At 37.7% G+C, this 21474-nt stretch overlaps 1 protein-coding gene across 4 annotated transcripts in view; it reads right to left on the bottom strand.

Annotated features, from left to right (window-relative positions):
- Positions 1–21474, bottom strand: part of HDAC9 (histone deacetylase 9) — an 895346-nt gene that overhangs the window by 6276 nt on the left and 867596 nt on the right. For all 4 annotated transcript variants that reach the window (XM_043966016.1, XM_043966013.1, XM_043966011.1 and 1 more), the window contains one exon: positions 17800–17944. In XM_043966016.1, the coding sequence (XP_043821951.1) occupies positions 17800–17944 (145 nt within the window). The remainder of the gene's footprint in view (positions 1–17799; positions 17945–21474) is intronic.

Here is a 21474-nt window from a genome sequence, read left to right as displayed (position 1 = left end):
AGTGGAAAAACATTCTCGATCCCGGCAATCACGGCAAACATTCCTGTTTATATTAAAACATGTCAGAATATTTTATAACTCTCGCTTCACAAAAGCTCATGGTTTCTATCTTGGAGAGTCAAAGATGTTAATGAAAAAAATCATGATCGTATCCTCCTTGAGGGACATTCATTCACAAGGTTTTCTTGGGCAACTGATTCGAAAGATCAGAGTGGCTCACCCAGTCTGGGAGTGGGGGTTCCTCACATGAGGCCTTGTGCTTCTGTTTTTTCATAACTCAATTGGCGGACTGCCTGAGGCCCTTCACATCAAATTCTGAATCTGATTAGCAAATCACGGCAAAGCACCCAGGGTTTGGACTAGAAATGATCTCTGGGGCTTATCTGGTTTTATTAGGCATCATCTCCGGGCTCAGCCACTTGGACAAAACCAAACCCAAGCGCTTCAGATTTCCAACCCAAGATGGGACTTTCATACACTAATGCTTTGATGGAGAGGCAGGGTGCATGTGGGGGAAGGGCTTCAAAGACTGCTTTGGGAGAGCTGTAGAAACCAGGGCATAGAGACGCAAATTTCTCCAGGCCTCCACAGATGCTTTCTTAAAAATGTTATGCATGCATTCCCCTGATAAACTGAAATGCTAACATGTGCACAGCAAAAGGAAAAAAAATAAGGAAACACACATGTATGCATGAACTCTCTCACACCCATATGCCCACACACACCGTTACAAAGACACACACAGCCGCTTATTCAGACTAAACTACTGTTCGGTTTTTCAGCCCAACTTACACATTCTGTTCCATCCGTTTTGCACATCTCATTTTTTTCTAATCTGGGGTTTGGAACACACCTTCAAGTTAGCAAGCATTTTTGGAGTTGAGATTTTTTTAAATGAAAGCATCAGCACATAAAATGGAATTGGTATTACTGGTAGTACTCGTGGTCAATTGTTTTTTGGGATCATGGGATCTTCGACTCATAGATTTAGAGGAGGAAGTGCTGCCCCTTCATTTAGACATGAGGAAACTGAAGTCAAGACCGGTTAGGTGTCTTTGAACCCATGTCCTTTTATTCTAAAGCCAACATAGTTTTCACTGTTCCATTCTACCTCTTTTAAGAATGACTACACACTTAAATACATAAAACATATACATAAGATATATAGAAACAGATATACACTTCATTCTTTAAAAAAAACAAATAGCACGGCCCAAAATTTTGGCTTTGAATCTTAGCTCTTCCCCTTACCATTTATGTGACCTTGCTTACATTACTTAATTTTCTGAACCTTAGTCCCCATACCACCCCCCATAAAATATGGGGGTTTGACTAGATTACCTCCAAAGTACTGGCAGCTCTAGATCTATGATGCTATGCCCTTGCCTGTGTGACATTGTGACAATCACTAAAACTCTCTGAAACCTCATTTTTTCATCTGGAAAATGAGAGCATTGGCCCATTAATAAATTAATCAACAAGTATTTATTTTGAACCTTCTATATTCTACTACTTTTTTACTAGGTACCAGTAAGACAAAGACCAAAAGGAAACCATGTTTGCCACCTAAGGAGCTGGTTTTTATCACGAGAATCATGCACAAATGCAAATGGATAGAAAGAAGGGACAAGGTAAATATAATGTAGTTTCAAGGTCAGGAGTCTTTGTAGGGGATGAGCATCTAAGAGGAGGAATGAGAAAAGATGGTGGTTAAGTGGATTTTGTAAGGAAGTTAGGGATACTAAGAGGTCGAGATGAGAAGTCACTGAATAGCCAGAATGGGATTTTGCATGTGTATGTACAAAGATGAGAATGTAATACACGTAGAGAAGGCTTGTTTCACTGGGCCAAAACAAATGAAGATATGAAGGGGAATAATGGGTGACAAGTCTGGAAAGATAGGATAAAGCTAGATATGATCTCAAAGGTCCCTCCGAGCTCTAAACCTTATGATGAAACGGGAGGTTATCAAAATCCCAGATGGACTTATATACCACCACTGGTGAGTCAGTTTAATAAACATTTTTTACCATATTTTCTGGCATGCATCATTTGACAGGTGTTTTTTCTAGGCCTAAGTCCATGATAGGATGAGGATGCACATTATATATCTTTATTTCAAAGCTCCATAAATATTGTATATGGAATTCTAGAAAAAAGATTAGTTAAGGTTTCTAAGTATATGCAGAGAAGAGGAAGAACTGAGAGTCTAAATACATTTTAATGCCTTGTTTTATTGATGGTCCATCTTTTTAAAACTGTCCCTTGGACCTGGAATGGGAATTTGTAATTTATGAAAATCAGGAGCATATTTTCCAAATGAATAGACTTTTGCATTGGGAATTGTGGATTATATCATATATTTCAATAATATATTGTGGATTATATTATATTTTTTTCTTCTTTTCATGGGCAATTGCGGAAAAATTGGCAGGTGTGAGCAGGCTACAAATCCTGATAAATGTGGAATTAGGAACATGGTAAACTTCTGGAGGGACGTGAATACGAGTGACCCAGGCTAGAAAGGCATGACTAAGAGGTGACCTTTGTCATTGTAAGGAATGTCCAAGTGGATGAGATTCCAGATCTAATTGAAGCAGCTATGTAGCATAGTGGAGAAAGCATGGAACTTGGAGGCAGGAAAACCTTCTCAGACACTATATTTGTAACCCCCAGTGAGTCACATGACCTTTAAGCCTCAGTTTCCAAATGAATAAAGTGAGGATAATAATTTCACCCACCATACGGAATTATTGTATAGCACTGGGGAAAAGGAGATTCATCAATGGGGAGTACATTCTCAAGCCATTGCCCCTAATCTTACTTTGCTTTCTTCCCTTCCCAATCTTGACCCAAAGTAAATCACTTTGAAAGGACATTGGCCTCTATTTTCAAATCCCTTCATACTTGTTTTATTGTTGCTTATTACTGACCAAACCCCAGTCCTCTTCTTCACACATTTCACTTTATTTCATCTATTTTACCTTTGTGCTGCCATGTCTCCCATTTATGAAAGGCCCTCCATCCTCTTCTCTGCCTCACAGAATCGGTTTGTTTCTTTAAAACACACTTTGAGCACTACCTTTTATATGAAGTCCATCCTGATCCTGACAGCTCCTCCATCTACTGGTGCCCTCCCAACCCAAGTACTGTATAGTGAGTTATCTCATTCATATATAGTATAGAGTGTACACAAGCATATTCATGTACATGCACACATACAGATACACTATATAGTCTAGAGAGTGTGTATATAAATGTATATGATATATGCCTGTGTATGTGTATCATATGTACATTTGGATGATCATGCAATGTACTGTACATATATACTGCATGTATGCGTATCTGTTTATGTATCTGTGTATGTATAGGTATAAGTATGTGTATGCGTATATGTATATGCATACACACACACACACACACATTCCCTGGATAGAACGTAAGCTTCTTAGGGGCAGCTAGGTGGCACAGTGGAAAGAGCACCAGCCCTGTATTCAGGAAGACCTGAGTTCAAATCCAGCCTCAGACACTTAACACTCACTAGCTGTGTGACCCTGGGCAAGTCACTTAACCCCAATTGCCTCACAAAAAAAGAATGTAAGCTTCTTAAGGATAAGAATAGTTTTATTTTTATTTTCTGCAGCTAGCTGGTACAGTACCCTGGATATTGAGTCAAGAAGTTCAAATTTGCTGAAATTGGGCCTCAGACACTTAGCAGCTATATGACACTGAAGAATTGATTTAACCTGTCTTCATCATTTAAAAAAATAAGATTTATTTTTTATTTATTAAATAAAACAAGCATTTCCATAACACAGTACAACAAAAAAGATGACGGCAAATGAAACCACATATAAGCTATGCACAGTTTGCTATTTCTTTATACAACAAAAATTATCATGTAAATTTCTTTTTGTTTCTTCCTCCCCTTCCTTTGAGTTGGCTACAATTAGACACAAACAGGTATACATATATACACACAAATCTGTGTGTATATATATGTGTGTATATATGTGTATACACACATATGTATGTATATATATATATATATATATATATATATATATATACATACACACACACACACAATTATTCTATACATTCTTCTATTTATCAGTTGTTCTTTCTCTGGCTGTCTTCATGTATTCTTTTTTTTTTTTTTTGGTGAGGCAATTGGGGTTAAGTGACTTGCCCAGGGTCAAAGAGCCAGCAAGTGTTAAGTGCCTGAGGCCGGATTTGAACTCAGGTCCTCCTGACTCTAGGGCTGGTGCTCTATCCACTGGGCCATCTAGCTGCCCCTATGTATTCTTTAAAGTCAATTTTGATATGTTTAATAGTCAAAATGACATTCACTCAAAGTCATTCATAAAAGAATACTGTTAGTATATCCAATGTTCTCTTGGTTCTGCTCATTTCACTCATCATTACTTCATGCAAATCTTTCCATGTTTTTGTTTCTTAAAGCACAGTAGTATTCCAACTCAACTATAAAGTGGAGATAAAGAAAGCACATCCCTCATAGGACTATTGTAAGAATTAAATTATATAATATCTATAAAGTGCTTAAAACAGTGCCTGTCATGTAGCAGGCTTGTTATTTTCTAAATTTATGTTACCAGTGCCTCACATAGTACCTGGTACAAAGTAGCTGATTAATAAATGCTTTTTGATTAATTGGTTTTTAAATTTATTTTATCCCTATATTTTTTAAGTCACAGTTTGCCCCAAGGAATATTTTTGTCTACTTATTTTATTTGTTAAGAAAGCTTTGGGGAAGCTAGGTGGAGCAGTGGATAGAGCACTGGCCCTGGAGTCAGGAGGACCTGAATTCAAATCCAGCCTCAGACACTTCACACTTACTGGCTGTGTGACCCTGGGCAAGTCACTTAACCTCAATTTCTTGACCCCCACCCCCAAAAAAAGAAAAGAAAAAAAGAAAGCTTTGTAAGCTCTCTAAGGATTTAGTGTTCATACTTCCTGATAGTTTTAGAATACTCTATCTTTATTTATCTGTATTAATTTGGGCCTTCAACAGAGTATTTTTCCTATTGAAATCTTTATTTTAGCCCTTCCCACCCTTATAATACTCATCACTCCCTTTCTGACTCCTCTTCCTTTGCTGCTGGCACATCCCTAGGGCTAGGATGTAAAGCTGCATCAGTGTCCTCCAAATATGGGTATTTAGTGTTTATCAACCTGACCTAATTATCTTCTGGAGAAATAGAATTAACTTCATCTGGATTTCAGTTCCATTAACTGTAGTCCCAACACAGTTCTACTTCCATACTGTCCCTGTCTCCATTCTTCCCTTGGCTTTCCTCATTTTCTTCTCTAGCTTCAATGAATCAGCATCTGCTGCCTTCCCTGCTTTTGGGTTAGATTTGGGGTATTTCAGAGAACATCATTGAAGCTGTAGGGATTCTTAACATAGGAGCCACTCTAGGAAGAATGTATAAGATTTCTCTCCCTGCTACCCACCTCATGGCTAAAGAGAATCAATGTCTGTCATTGGTTGTTAAGGAGGATGGTGGCAGCAGAGAAGTTTTGAGCAGTGACTGAGGCATATTGGAGGAATCATTTCAATGGGAGAGAATATCAATATTGGCCACGGGCAGAAACCCACAACAATAGTTCAGAGTGTTGAGAGTCTAAACACAATACTAGTTTATTGATTCCCTGAACACAGAAATATAAGACTTAGAGCTGAGAGAGAATAGGGTTTGGAGGTCAGCCATTACACTTGTTAGCTGTCTCTCTGTCATAGAGTTTTGTCCTCTGTAAATGGGGCGAGTGATATCTACCTTGAAAGACTGTTGGGAGGAAAGTGTTTTTTAAACCTCTACATTTTATATTCAAAACAAACAAACAAACCCCCTTTGTATTTGTCTAGTGTCATAAGGTTTTCAAATCTTCTGATCTGTTTCTCCTTTGAACCTTACAACTCTGTAGGATCATTATCAGAGAGTGAATTATTATTTCACTCTCCACAAAGAAGAAAGAGAAAAGAACTCTCTGAAAGTTTCTATAACTCTTTCAACAGATCCACACAACCTTTCCTGTGTTTGCCAATCTCAGGGATCTTGAACTTCTCATTATTACCATCCCTGATCAGATATCCCAAGGTTTCCCAACATCTCTCCCTATTCAGTCATCCTATCTTTTCGCTCCCCAAAGGCTCATAACTTCTTCATACCCACTGGAGTTGACTGGCTTCCTTGGCTGTTTCTTGCTCTTTACCCACACTTCTGTTTCTTCCATTCTCTCAGGCTTGGCTTCTTCCATATTAGAAAAAACAATGGAATTGGAGTAAAAAGAACTGGTTTTTGCTTCTTGATTCAGGTCATATCACTTCTATTGCCTTGGACAAGTCACTTCACTTCCTTGGCCCTCAATTTCTTCATTTATAAAATGAGGTGTTTGGGCTAGATAACTAAGCCTAACTGTTCTTTCCAACACTTAATCTATGATCCCATGCATTTCTGAAAAACAATTCTGAAATTATTATTGCTTCCAATTGATATCCATGTTCCCTTTACCTCCATGGGTATCATTTCCCACAATGTGAATCAAAGGCCTTACACTAGAGTCAGTCTGTGGAAAGCCCTCTAATATTCCTTCCAGCCCTAAATTTATGATTGTAGAATCCCATGTATACAGATCAGCTAGGAACCTAACCCAGCTTCTACCCAAGGTAGATGGGGGAGAGGCATGTCTATACTTTATGCTTTTTATGAAGGGACATGAAGTTCCTGCTTGGTGGGTGGAACACTAGGCTTGAGGCCATATACCTTTGTGGAGGACTTAGTGATATTCAGAGTTTCATTGGTGAGAGATATTCAGGGGAGTCCAGAGAGAATGACTATGGGAGTTGAAGACATGCAGGAGAACTCAGCTCTTTAACATTGCCCTGATTTCCAGCTTGCCGCCATAGAGACCTCAAATGAAGGACATTCTTGACGTGCCTCAAATTTATCCATACCCTCCAATACCTTGCTCAGTTGTAATATGCTATACGAAGTATGTACCAAGCAAATCTTTTATCATAATATAATAGATGAGGTAAGGCCAATAAGCCTCAGATTCAAGTACCACCTCTGATATCTCTGGGATCTATTTAAGATTGTGCCTTACAGAGTGTTTATGGAGAAGTATCATATTGGAAGTTCTGAACCCTAATAAAATCAAATGGTTAATACAAATAGAACGCAAAACAAATCAGAAAGAATCAATAATGACTGAGTGGAGTCCGAAGAGGCCTCATGGAAGAGGTGGGGACTTGAGCTGAGCCTTGAAAAATGTTTAGGATAATAAGCGGTGGGAGTGTGAAATGTGGTATATAGCCTGTGTAAAGGAACACAGGTGATGAAAAATAGCAAGGCATCATTCTTTTGGAAGCATAGAATGAGTGGTGCAAAATCTATTTATAAAGGGATATTGGGGTCACATTTCACGAACCTTTAAACTACAAACAAAAAGTTCATATTTTGAAGATCAAAGCAACTTGTCAATCCTGAAAAATAAATCAAATTAGCAGTATGCAAACAAAGCTTCCTTGGTCCCTTAATGTTAAAGAATGCTAGTTTATGAAGAGAACATGTGAAGAGGAAAGGAATAGAGTGTTAGCAAGGAGAGTGGAGGTGAGAAATGCAGCCAGGGCCTTGTATATGAGATGATCTCTGGAGGCTTCACCTGAATCATAGAAGTAAAGATATTTAAGCAAGATCTTGCATGCACTGGAGCTGGTAGTCCCTTGTAAAATCTGTTTATCTTTCAGGAGGTTCATTGGATAGTATGTGAGAGGCTGTAGGAGAGAATGGTCAAATGTCTCCAAATGGATTGGTAGTAGTAGTGACCTGTTTTTCCCTCCTGATTGGCTTCATTTTTTCATGTCTCTGATCATGTCTAGTAAGGCTCTAAGAGAAGCAATCTGGAACTTTTGCTCGTTGTTTGTACTCTTTTAGGTGTTGGGAAGAGAACCTTAGAATAAAGTGCTTCAAAGACTGGTTCAGAACCATGAAGGCAAGTTCTTCAGTTTCATCCTGATTGAGTTCCATTGCTGTCCCTTGGGAATTGAGGATCAGCACTGAAACCATCATCATAGTGTGACATGAATCCTCTAGTGGAAATAAAGAAGAGGGAAGGAAGAAAATAGTTAATAAAAATAAATAATAATAATAAGGAAACAAAAGGAGGAATAGATAATGAAGTGAATTGGAAACTAAATGCAATATTGATTATACCTCCAATGTATGTCCAATAATAATATCTAATATTAACTGTTGGATATAAATAATATTAATAAATAATAACTGATGTTGTGTTTAATGTTCACAAAATGCTTTACAATTATCTCATTTGAGCAGGAGAACTGCTTTTGGAGGCAGTACTGTGGATAGTATCATCCCCATGTTGCAGATAAGTGGCCAGAAGCTCATAGAGGTAAAGGAACTTGCTTAAGATCACACAGCTGGTGAGTGTTAGACCTTGGATTCAAACTGAGGTCTTCCTAGTTTCTGAACAAGAACAAAATCCCTGAGTGATATAAAGAGCAGAAAACCTTACAATTCCATGTAAAATGGCATTTTGTTGGAGCTAGGTTTAGCCCCAAAACACTTTATGCCCATCCATGTACATGAGAAAATCAAACAGTCTGAAAAAATACTATCCAGGGGATGGAAAGAACAGAAAGGAGAACCCTCAAATCAAACACGTCACGCAGAGTGAATTGAAAGAAATGAGAGTTGGAATGGCGCTCCCTGCTTCTATGTTATCATAAGCCTCACTATCCTTTAGATATAACCCAGGCTGTGTCAACACTGCATAAAAAAGTCCATGACATTTTCATTGTGGCTTTTGGTGGATTAGAAAAATATAGCTTTGCAGTGATGGCAGCAATGAACAAATCATGAGCTTTGATACTCTCAATACAACATACTGCTCAGTTCTTGTAGACACAACCCTAAAGGACTATGTTTTTGAACTCCGTCTTTTTTCTAGTAACTTTAAATGGATTTTTTAATATCAGTTATTATATCTTTGCAGAAGCATAAAGAAGATAATAATTTATGAACATTAATAAATCAGTTAAAATGTGAGTTTCTTGAGAGAAGGGACTTTCTTACACTTGTCTTTATATGTCCAGTGCCTAGAAGAAGGACTAACCTACAGTAGGAGCCTAATAAATGCTTATTTAGTGAAATAAAATAAGAATGTTATCATCAAAATCAATTTTAATTACAATGAGAAAATGGGATAATCAATGATTTAAACCAGAAGCCATTCCACAAAGGATAGCTGCCACAAAGATATAGAGTTTTCAAAAGAAGAATCTTAAATGATTAATAAACAGGGCACATGGGGGCAGCTAGGTGGCGCAGTGGATAGAGTACCGGCCCCGGAGTCAAGAGTACCTGAGTTCAAATTCGGCCTCAGACACTTAACACTTACTAGCTGTGTGACCCTGGGCAAATCACTCAAGCCCAATTGCCTCACAAAAAAAATAAATAAATAAAATAAAAATAAAAATAAACAGGGCACATATGATGTAGAAACATGAACAAACACACAACGGCTTGCTCCAAATCAATGATAACAGTAAAATAGAAGTCCCAACAATTATGATGTTTTACACATCAAGTTGGCAAGGATGGAACCGTTCAATCCTAGAGGTCTTGTGGAAACACAGGCACACTACAATGTTGTTGGCGCAACTACACTTTACTTCAAGCATTGTGCCAAGCCATTAGGAATGATGTTAAGACAATGATCAGAATGTCTATATCCTTGGAGCCAGAGATCCCGATCTTAGTTATATACTCTAAGAAAAGACAAATAAAAGCACCATACACAACAAATGACTTATTACAGCAGTTTTGTAACATAAATAATTTGGAAAGTGGATCACCTAATTTCAACTTCAAAATTTGAGTTTCAAAATTTGAATTTCAAAGAACAACAAAATTTGAAAATTAGAAGAGATCTCAATAGCCACTAAGTCCAACCCATAAAAGGAATCCCCACTATATTTTGGCATGCTTGGGGTACCAGAGTGGCCAACTGGCCTCTGCTTGAAGACTTCCAAGGAAAGAGAAGCTATGAGCTCTCTTCAGTCTTTCCCAATGACTCTCATATTCTCATTATGTGGCCAACGTATTTAAGTTACAGCTTCAGCATTTCACCTCCCAGTAAATAGTCTGAATTAATTTCTTTAAATATTGACTCAGTTGACCTCATTGCTATCCACAGGACTTCCAAAATTTTTCTCCAGCACCACAATTCAAAGGCATTGATAATGTGGTGAACAGCTTTAATTACAGTCCAACTCTCATAGCTATATATTACTATTACGAAAAAACTATAGCTTTAAATGTATGGGCCTTTGTTGGCAGGGAGATAGCTCTGCTTTTTAGTATGCTGTCCAGATTTGCCATAGCTTCCATTTCAAGAAAATAGTGTCTTTTAATTCATGACTGTAGTCACCATCTGCACAGATGTGGCATCCAGAACTCAATACAATACTCCAGATGAACTTTGATGAAGGCAGACTACTGTCACCTCCATATTTCTGAAAGTTAGCATCTTTTTAACTATCAGTCTGAATGCAGACCAAAACATACTATTTTAACTTTAGTTATAGCTTTTTTGTTATTGTTCTTGTTTATTTCTTGCATTTTTCTTTTGTTCTGATTAATGTAGAAATATGTTTAACATGATAGAGATATATAACCTATATCAAATTGCTTGCTGGCTTTGGGAGGGGGGAGTAAAGGGAGGATGAAAGAAAAATTTGGAATTCAAAAAATATCTTTACATGTAATTGAGAAAATTAAATATTAAAATTAAAAAGAAAGTTAGGCTCTTTTTAATATAGTTTGAGAATATTTTAGTGTTTTTGTTAACTCCCACAGCCCTGTGTTCTCTCATATTATACTTACAATCTACTAAACAATGAGTGTTGTCCTAAATAGCTGGTGTCTCTCCAGGCTTCACCATCTTATATGTAAAAAGTTGATTTTATTTGTACCCAAGTGCAGAACTTTCCATCTATTCCTATTGAATTTCATATTATTTTATTCATTTTTAAAATTCAATTTTATTTTACTTTCAGATTCCTATTTTCTCTCTCCCATCTTTTCTCTTCCATTGAGAAAAATGGAAAATAAAATCCCCATTACAATCATGTATAGTCAAGTAAAACTAATTGCCAGATTGACCATGTTCCCTCCGCCGCCACCCCTCCCCCCCACCCAACAAAAAAAGAAAATATGGCAGTCTGTACTCTAGGGTCATCATATCTCTCTCAGTAGATGGTGCCATTATTCAATTTCTGTCTTTTGTAGTTGGCCATTGTGTTGACCATGCTTCTGAAGTCTTTCAATGTTGCTTGTCTTTGCACTATTGATGCTAGTGTATAAATTATTCTCTTGGTTTTATTCACTTGACTTTGAATCAGTTCATAAAGATCTTTCAAGGTTTCTCTGACATCAACTTCTTCCTTACTTCTTTTTATTGGTGGGTTAGTGAGGGTTAAGTGACTTGCCCAGGGTCACACAGCTAGTTAGTGACAAGTGTCTGAGACCAAATTTGAACTCAGGGCCTCCTGAATCCAGGGCTGGTGCTTTACCCACTGCACCACCATTACTTCTTACAGCACAAGAGTATCCCATCACATATATCCTGTAACTTGTTCAACCATTCCCCAATTGATGAGCACCCCTTAAGTTTCTACCTTTTTGCCAACACAAAAGAACTGCTGTACATATTTTTGTATACATGGGTCCTTTTCTTCTTTCTTTGATCTTTTTTGCAATACAGACCTAGTAGTAGTATCGCTAGGTAAAAGGGTACAAACAGTTTTATAGCTGAGGACATAAATTACCTCACAGAATTTCTGGAGAAGCTCACAGCATCACCAATAATGAATTAATATGCCAGTTTCCCGCATACTTCTTCCAACATTTGTCATTTTCCCCTTCTTTTTTACTAAGTTTATATGATGGGTATGAAGTAGAACCTCTGAGTGATTTTTGATTTTTGTTTCTCTAATTATTAATGATTTTTATATTTTTCTCATGGTTATTGAGAGCTTGGGTATCTTCCTCTGAAAACTGCCTATTTGTATCCTTTGGCCACTTATCAGTAGGGGACATCTTATTAGATTTAGCTTAATGCCCAAGTTTGTCAAGATCCTATTGGATCTTGCCCATTTTTCAACATGTTTCTATTCCTTCCAGCTTTGTGTCAACAAATTTCATGAACATACCATCTAGGCTCTTATCCAAGTAATTGAAAAAAGCTAAATATCCAAGGACCAAGCAGGGATTCCTGGGGTACACCACTGGAGATTTCTTGCCAAGTCGACATTGAATTATTAAGAACTTTTATGAACCTCTCCATCAACTAGTTATGAAAGCATCTGAATTTATTATTGTCTAAAGCTTATTTCTCTATCTTTTCCATGGAAATAATGAATTACTTTATCAAAAACCTACCTAAACACAAAGTAAGCTTTACTTTCAGCATTCACATCATATATTAGTTTAATAATCTTGTCATAAAAGGAAATGAAGCCAATCAAGCACAATTTATACTTGATGGATCCATTCTGGGTCTTTGTAATCAATATTTCCCCTTTGGGATATTCAACAATGATCTCTTTAATGATCAGTTTTAGAATATTCCCTTTGCTCAATGATAGGGAATCAGTAAACATTTTGTGGCATATAAATGTAATGGAATATCACTGAACTATAAGAACTTGTGAATGTAAGGAATACAGAGAAAGAGGGGCAAACTTATATGAACTTGCAAGAAGTGAAGTAAGTAGAACCAGGAAGACAATAATAGTGAAAATGAGGGTAAACTTAAAACCTAATGTTTTATAATAATAATAATAACAATAATAATAAAGCTCGACCCATCTCATGAAATACATGTAAGAATGCACCTCTTATTCTTTTTTGCAGAGCCATGGTATTTTGCTTGTGGAGCACTCCATTTACTGATGGACTTGATGGATGTATTGATTAGTTATAGTGAACTGTTCTCCCCCTGTACTGTTATTATAAGAAAGAATGCATTTCTGGGTGGGGGTAGGGAAGAGGAATATTGAGAAATAGAGGTAATACAGAAAACAAAATATAGTGAAAATGTAAAACAAATAACAGGAGCACCTGGACATCCATTAAGAAGAGGAAGAGTTGAAGTTTTTTTAAGGGTTATCAGTTTGGAGCTGGAAGGAATATTGGTGATTTAGAGGCAGTTTAGTCCATCTCTTTCCCATTATTAATGAGTAACTCAAGATCCAAATAAAGTTGAGTGGCTTGCCCAAGGCCAGAAAAGTAGCACTGAGCAGAACCACCAATCAAGTCTCCTTCTACTTCTACCCCCCTCTTTTTTTTCTGTGTTCTGATGAAACATCCCTAATATTCTTTTCTCCTTTCATATTCCTAGATGAAATAGTTTCTTCTGAAAAGTTTCTATTTGGATCCAGAATAACATTTTTTCTAATTTTCCTCTTATATATAATTACTTAATCATTTTTTTTCACGGGAAATGTCTTACCAATACATCACGTAATGGTTAAATCCTTCCACATGATTCAATAAGAAAAAGCGGTGTCCTCATTGAAACCAATACTTCTAAAGCAGATTTGAATACACTGACAACACATTTCTGAGTTTTCAACTTGATCTGCACAAAGTCAGGGAACCTGGGGTTGGAATATCCTGATTCTCTATTTTCAGGGACTTAGAGATCACTTTGGTTTTCTGGAGCCATGTACCCTAGCTTCCAAGAATAAACTCTAATATAACAACAACTTTCCAGAAAAGAAGGTGCAATCATGATTAACTCAAATCAGTTAAGTTTACACTGCCTTTAGTCAATGGGAATTCAATAGCCTACTTGCAAACAATGGCCGAGCAGATGTTCCTCATAAGGCACAACCAATTTATTTAATTGGCTATATAGATGGAAGTTGGTGACAGCCATGGTTCTTTTTTAGGACCCTCTTTTTTTTCTTTTCAGAGGTGGGGAGGTAGGGGCATGGAATGTGACATCATTGTTTGATTAGTGAGTTTTTGTTATGTTTGGCTCTTTTGGGACCCTTCCTCATTTATCTTCCCCTTTTTCTTTACTGCTTGATAACTACCTTCACAAACTGTCATTTTTCATGGCTCATCCTCCTTTCCAAATGATCCCCAAATGACATGGAAGCATTTCATGATCTAGCTTTCTCACCCCTTCTATGGGAATGGAAACTGACAGTCTTGTCATTTTCTTTCTTCTTTCCCAAAGAAAAATTAAAATGAACAAAATACCTCTAATAGGCTTTAGCCAGTAGCATTCTATCCTTTATTCACTGGTGGTAAAATGATTCTGATATGTACTGGCCAAGAAAAGAATGACTTTACCCAAAGTTTGAGCGCAAATGAGTCATGTCATTCCAAACATCAATCTATCCTCCAACACAAGTGGAGAGCATTTCCTATAAAAAGTGCTTAGCTTTTACTCTTCTCTATCCATTCTGGGATTTTAAAAAATTGCATCTTTCCAATTATACCACATACTTTTAAATGCCACATTTGTAACCAAATTCAGGCATTTTTTTATCTTTCTTTATCTAATTTTGAAAGTGATGGGACTTGTTTTCAGGGGATGGAAAATTCTATTATCCTGATCATTCAAAATAATTGACACTTTTCAGTATGAGCCACAAAAAATAGCCCACAACCTCACCATACCCTATTTACCATCCCCTCACCTGTTGAGATGAATGAGGTAGATAGTGCAACTGAAATGGAACTAACTATTTGTACAAGTCATTTTATATTTTTCCCTCTCTTGTGAGAAAAAATAGTTTAGAGCTACAAAAAATGTTTCACACAAAGTCATTTTCTTCCTACTCTAAACCCCCACCCCAGCCCTAAAAAATAGCCATCATTACTACATTGCTCTGTCTAGAACAAATGAATGAAAATGATCATGGTGTAAGGTAATGCAGACTATCCATGCTACAGGCATACAGTATGAGGATTTAAGCTTTATCTCAGGCAACCTTTGACTTCAGATGACCTTGGGAAATCATTTGGCCCTGACGTTGGACTTGTGACACAGCTAATCATCACCATTAAAACCTTCTGCAAGCAAGCAATCCTAGATGAGTGCCTGGCACATAGTAGGTACTTAGTAAATGCTAGTTGACTGAATTACTGACCCAGGAAATCCAGAATCCATTACTGCCAAATACTACTGAGGCATTAGGTTACCTGTGACTGCTGATGTGTCTTTTAATCACTACTTACTTTAAGCTGTGCAATTGAATGTACTGAACTAATTACAATGCATTTCAGTCAAGCTTGGATTTGGCTTTCAGTCCCTATATTAATAGAGTTCTAAATTATAACTCCTCAATTCCAACTCTAGCAGATGTTATGGTTACCTCAGTTTTACAGCCCTCAGATGACAGACAACTTACTGGATTTGGCCATAAGGATAATTGCAGTGCCCTTGGATTAGAAATTTGGGTTCAACCCCAAGCTTGGAGCAGCAGGAGGTTACTTCATCTAAAATAAGTTTGTTCTCATGGGCTAGCTGCCTATACTGAGACCCCTTCCAATATGCTAATGTGGGGCATTTGATTGTAAAGCTAATCTTCTATTTTAAACTGGTTATGTTAAAAAAAAAGCCACATTGCAATGAAACCCCTTGCTAAATGCATATGCCCATCTTGTATCTTTAATCTACTTCCTGACCAGAACAAGATGTTGAGTCCACTGAGCTCCAAAGAGCTGAGAACAATTAAGAGGAACAAAGCCATTTTTTTCTTTTCCTTTCTTTTTGAACAGATTTGTGTATCCTTGGGAAAAAAATCTTTCTAGCTATATATTTTTTTTCTGTAGAATTTTTTATGACTAGTGGGAATATGAGTGGATCAAAGATTACAGATTGCCCATTACTTTCAATTAACTGTATGATATGATATTTTTACAGCAATGTTACTTGACCCTGGGTTCCTAAAGGCTGTACCAATGGAACCCAAACTTTGGTAGACTAAGTTCAATTCAGGAAGCATTTTAAATACTGGGCTTGGTATTGGGATTACAGGGATAAAAACAAAGACAGCTCTCTCTGTCAAGAGGCTTATATGGGGGCAGCTAGGTTGCACAGTGGCTAGAGTACCCGCCCTGGATTCAGGAGGACCTGAGTTCAAATCTGGCCTCAGACACTTGAAACTTACTAGCTGTGTGACCCTGGGCAAGTCACTTAATACTCATTGCCCTGCCAAAAAAAAGGGGGGGGGAGGGGCGGCTTATATGCTACTGGGTGTGGGTAGGCAAGATACTATATAGTAGTAACTAAGACAGTGATTTTTGTTCCCTCTGAGTTACTTTCCAGTTATTCTGAATCTAAATGTTATGCACATATAGCTATTTATATGTTGTCTCACTCATTAGAATGTGAACTCCTTGAGAACAGGCACCATGTTTTTGCCTATCTTCATATGGTAAGCATTTAGCACAGGGGCTGGCACATAGTAGGCACTTAATGAATGCTTTTTATTATTGCTTCTGCTGCTGAATATGATGATAATGAACTAGGCAAATCAGGAAATGCCATTGTAGGTGAGTTTAGAATGAAGCTAAGCACCAAAATAAAAAATTTTAAAAAAATAGAAAGAAGCTAGGGATTCTAAGACTTAGAAGTGATGAGAGGTGTACTAGGTATTCACAGTAATGAACAAAAGTACATATGTAGGGAATGGGAGGCCATGTATCAGGAACAGCAAATGGTCTGGATGTGTGAGTTTCAATTGAGCTTCAAGCACAGGGCTAATGCTCATTGGACAATGTTTAGGGATCAACCTAGCTAAACTCAGAGCATACACTACTATACCCCAGAGAAGTTATGATCACCATTTGTTGCTGGAGTATCCAATCTGATGAGACCACAGATCCTAAAGGTACTAAAGAATCATCATCTGACTTCTGGATATACTAAAGAAATTTGGTATTTTAGCCATTCATAGAAGCCATGTGATTTTGCCATTTTGTTCTTCTTGCTGTCATAGTAGCTAGATCTGAAAGAAATACTGAATATTGCACCATTCATAGGATAATGATGACTTGTTTCAAATGTATTAACAAGACCTATGACATTAAACATTACTACATTTTTCTATTCAGGTACTCCTTTTTACTACACATTTTCTTTGAAAGCCTAATCGTTTGCAAAACAAAGTTAAAACAAAGTTATATAACTTTTACATGAACATACATCTTTCTTAGGAAAGCATGGTTTTGTCCATGTCACCTGGGATTGTTCTATTTTTACCTCTGAGATTTTATTTATTCCACAGATCAGTCATATTCAGACACTACTCCCAGCTTCTTTCTGTCCTTCTCTTCTTCCCTTAACATTCCTACTGTCACCAGCTTCCAAGATGCTAATTGGCTTCAGAGCTAAACATCCGACTTGAATATTCTGAGCAATATGGAAAGGCCCAAAGCTCCCATGTGGCTCTTTCCATAATCCTCAGTTGTCTCTCCCTGAGCTTGGTCTTAGCATTCATGCATGAACACTCAGTAAATTCTTTGGGGGCAGAGTTCAAACTTAATGAAACTTTTATATGACATTGTTTGAACTGGTGGTCTCAGTAGTTTGTAGAAAAAAGGTCAGGGTAGCTAACGGTGGGAGGGAGTAAGTGGACGTATAGTCACTCATAAGATTTAAAAGCAAGAATGAGTGGAACTCAACCAGCCTTACCTCCATGCACCCCCAGAGCTCAATTCATACCTGCTGTCTTCCTTAGAAAAGCACTGATCCACATCAACAGACAGGGAAGCCAGGGCAGAGACAGTCTCTGTTTCCTCTTGCTCTTGTTCCGGAGTGCCAGTCAGAGCACAGCCTGAATACCTCTCCACTGACTTCCAGTACTTGCCTAAAAGAAAGATGCATCACATTTCATCGGTGTTTGAACCTATACAGACATTAGCAGAACAATCACCCAGAACCAACAAGGAGGGGTTGGCAAATTCAAAATCCCTATGCCCAGCACAGCTGTGGTCTCCCTATGTGGAAGCACAAGTGCAGCAACTAGGACAGGGTCTTTTTCCAGGAGAACAAGCAAATGAGTCACTGTTCATGGTATGAGCCTCTTTGGACTGATAACTTGCCTGACTGACAAAGAAGTCATCTGTTTCATTGGTTGGGGCAGGGGAGAGCTCTATAGAAAATGGAAGGTAAAGGCAAGACCAGAAAAGAGGGATCAAAAATTTCTGTCTCTCTGTCTGTCAGTCTGTATGTCTGTCTATCCCTCTCTGTATCTGTCTCACTATCTGTCTCTGTCTGTCTTTATAAAGCCCTAAAATTAAGGGAAAAGAAAACCCTAGTAATGCTTGCAGGAAATAGGCCAGCAGCAGTGAGGGCAGCAGAAGAGTCAGGTTTATTAGTCCTGGATGTACTTTCTCCTCCAGCCTGAGGGTGTGGACTGGAACAATAAGTTATTGAAAACTTTTCTACACAGACACTCATGAATTTGGAAACCCATATGTTAAAAGGCAAATATAGTGGGTGTGTGTATTTTTTTGTTGTTTTTGATTTTGTTTGTGTCTTTTAGTGGGAGGACTGTGGCATAGGGACGCTTCACCGTATAAATACATATCCGAGGGATAAGACTGTAGGATCCAGGCCTGGTTTTCTTGCATCTCCAAAGCTATTCTTCCAAAAGGGTTGGGGGAAGGGAGTTCTAACTAAATGATGATCTGACTAATTCCATAGAGAAGCAAGTTAAAACCTCTGTGGTCCGAACAGTGAAAGCAGATCTAGCATGGTGATTGCTACCCGGATAACATAATATCCCAGGTCTTTTGCCTCAAGTCCTGAATGAAAATGTAGGGTGTAGGGAGGCCCTGGGGCTCAAAGAGGAAGAGTTTCAGCTGGCTGAAACTGAGTTAAGGGCAAATTGGAGGGGGGTATGACATAGAGAGCCAAGGTCACTAAGAAGAGTGGGGCATAGCTATTTAGAGAGCACTATATTGGGGCTGGATACAACAATGCACAGTAAATGCAACACTACTGGAAAAAGATAATTCTTCCAAGTTCCAAGTGGGGTTGTTGTACTCCATGCCTCAGAAGAAGAGGTTGGGGTGAGCTGCACACCAAATTGAGGAAAAGCATAAAATGATGTGTTTTTTTTCCCCAAGGGAGGAACTATTCCACATGCCCACAGCTTATTGGTACCCTGAGACAAAATTCCATTTGTACCATGTTAGAGCCCTGAGGAGGAGAATTTGCCCAGACAAAATTAGTGGCTAAACTTTATCCAAGAAAATGTGCCCTTAGCATCAGCACCTTGTTCAGGGTCTAGGGACCACATGGATTCTCTGTGTGTATGTCTCTCTGTCTCTCTGTCTGTCTCTCTTTTTGTCTCTCTCTCCCTCTTTCTCTCCCTCTTCCCCTCTCTCTCGCTCCCTCCCTCCTTGTCTCATTTCAATAGTTTTTTAATTTTATTTTTCTTGGATTTTATTTTGTTAAAAATGTTTTTTATTAATCAGTCAACATCTGCCTTCTTACCCTCCCCATTTCACAAATAAGAACACAAGAAAAATAAAACTCGTTATAAATATGTATAGCAATAAAACTAATTTCCACATTGACCATACTACCTTCCTCAAAAAATTATTCTTTTATCCCTCATCTCTCTATCACAAGGTTGGTAAGATGTTTCATGATGAGTCTTCTGGAATCCTGTTACTGATAAGATTCAGGACAATAGTATTTCATCACATTTATCATAAATTGATCATCCATTCTCTAGTTTATGGACACTCTATCACATTCAATTCTTCACCACCTAAAAAAAAGCTGGGAATATTCATGAATGCCCTTAGAGCTTGTGTCCTCTAAGGCTCATTCCTCCCTTATTTTGCACTCCCTTTAATTCCCCCTTCCCTTCTTCCCTCTTCTTTGCATGTTAAATGAAATCTATCTCTGAATCTAACTCTGTGCATGTGTGTGTGTGTGTGTGTGTGTGTGTGTGTGTGTATTCTTGCTTCTTTTGGCCAGTTCAGGTGAAGATGAGGATCTAGTGTCAGTTCTTTCCTTCACCCCCTCCTCCTTATTTGTACAGATGTCAACTTCTGTACATGGAATATGTGAGATAATTTCCTCTAAATGTCCTTTCCCTTACCCGTCAATGCATTCCTCTTCCCCTTTCTTGTCATTCTTTTTGTCAAGATTGTAAAGATCTAACCACTACTTTCAAATCTTGTCTAATTAGACTACCTCTATGAACCCTGATGATGATAGGGTTGAGAGGGAACACATGTATCATCTCCCCATATCTAAATGGAAGCACTTGATCCTTGCTTAGTCTCCTTATTGTCCAGTCATGTTTGCATTTTTATGTTTCTCTTCACTCCTTAGCTCTGCTCCTTTCATCAGGAATGCTTATCATTTATTGTTTAGTCATTTTCCAGTAATGCCCAATTCTTAATGAACATTGTGGTTTTCTTGGCAAAGATCCTGGAGGGATTTGCCATTTCCTTCTCCAGATCATATTGCAGATGAGGAAACTGAGGCAAACAGGGTCTAGTGACTTGCCTAGGGTCACACAGATAGTATGTGTCTGACACTAGATTTGAACTCAGGAAGATGAGTTTTCTTGACTCCGGACTTGGTGTTCTAGCCATTGTGCCACCTAGTTGCCCACAAATGCTTAGAAATCCCTTATTTCATTGAAGATCCATCTTTCTCAAGTAGAATTGTACTTAGTTTTTTTCTGGGTAAATGATTTTTGGCTTTAAGCCCATATATTTTGCGTTCTGGAATATCATATTCTAAGTCTTTTATTCCTATTTAGTGTTGGTAATTAAATCATATTTGATCCTTATTGTGGCTCCTTGGTACTTGAATTCATTCTGAATATTTGTGGCATTTTTTTCTTTGACGTGGAAACTCTGGATTTTGGCTATAATGTTCCTGGGAGTTTTGATTTTGGAGTTTCTTACAGGAGGTGTCCTGTGGATTCTTTCTATAAAGACTTTGGCCCCTGGTTCTAAGAAGTCTGAGCAATTATTTTTCAATATTTCTTGAAACACTTTTTTGGTCATAGTATTCAAAGAGTCCAAACAATATTTATTTTTCTCACTAATCTCTTTTCCAAGTCATTTGTTTTTGCTATTGGATTATTTTTCTTCTATGTTTTAAGCTTTTTTTACCTTAATATGTGTTGTTGCCTCATGGAGTCATTAACTTCTATTAGCTCCATTAAAATTACAGGGTGTTTCTTACTTGGACAAGGTGTATATCTCTTTCCAATTCTTTCTTCCATGGTTCTCATTCTTCTGTTTTTTTTTCCCCTCAAGTGCTCTCATTTTGTTTATTTTTTAAAAATACCTCGTCTTAAAAAAATCCTTGCTTAATCTCTTCTAGGAATTCTAGTCAAATTTGTGACTAGACAATGCTTTC

This window comes from Dromiciops gliroides, chromosome 5, assembly GCF_019393635.1.
Source record: "Dromiciops gliroides isolate mDroGli1 chromosome 5, mDroGli1.pri, whole genome shotgun sequence".
Taxonomy (NCBI): Eukaryota; Metazoa; Chordata; class Mammalia; order Microbiotheria; family Microbiotheriidae; genus Dromiciops; species Dromiciops gliroides.
This window is presented reverse-complemented; position numbering and strand designations above follow the sequence as displayed.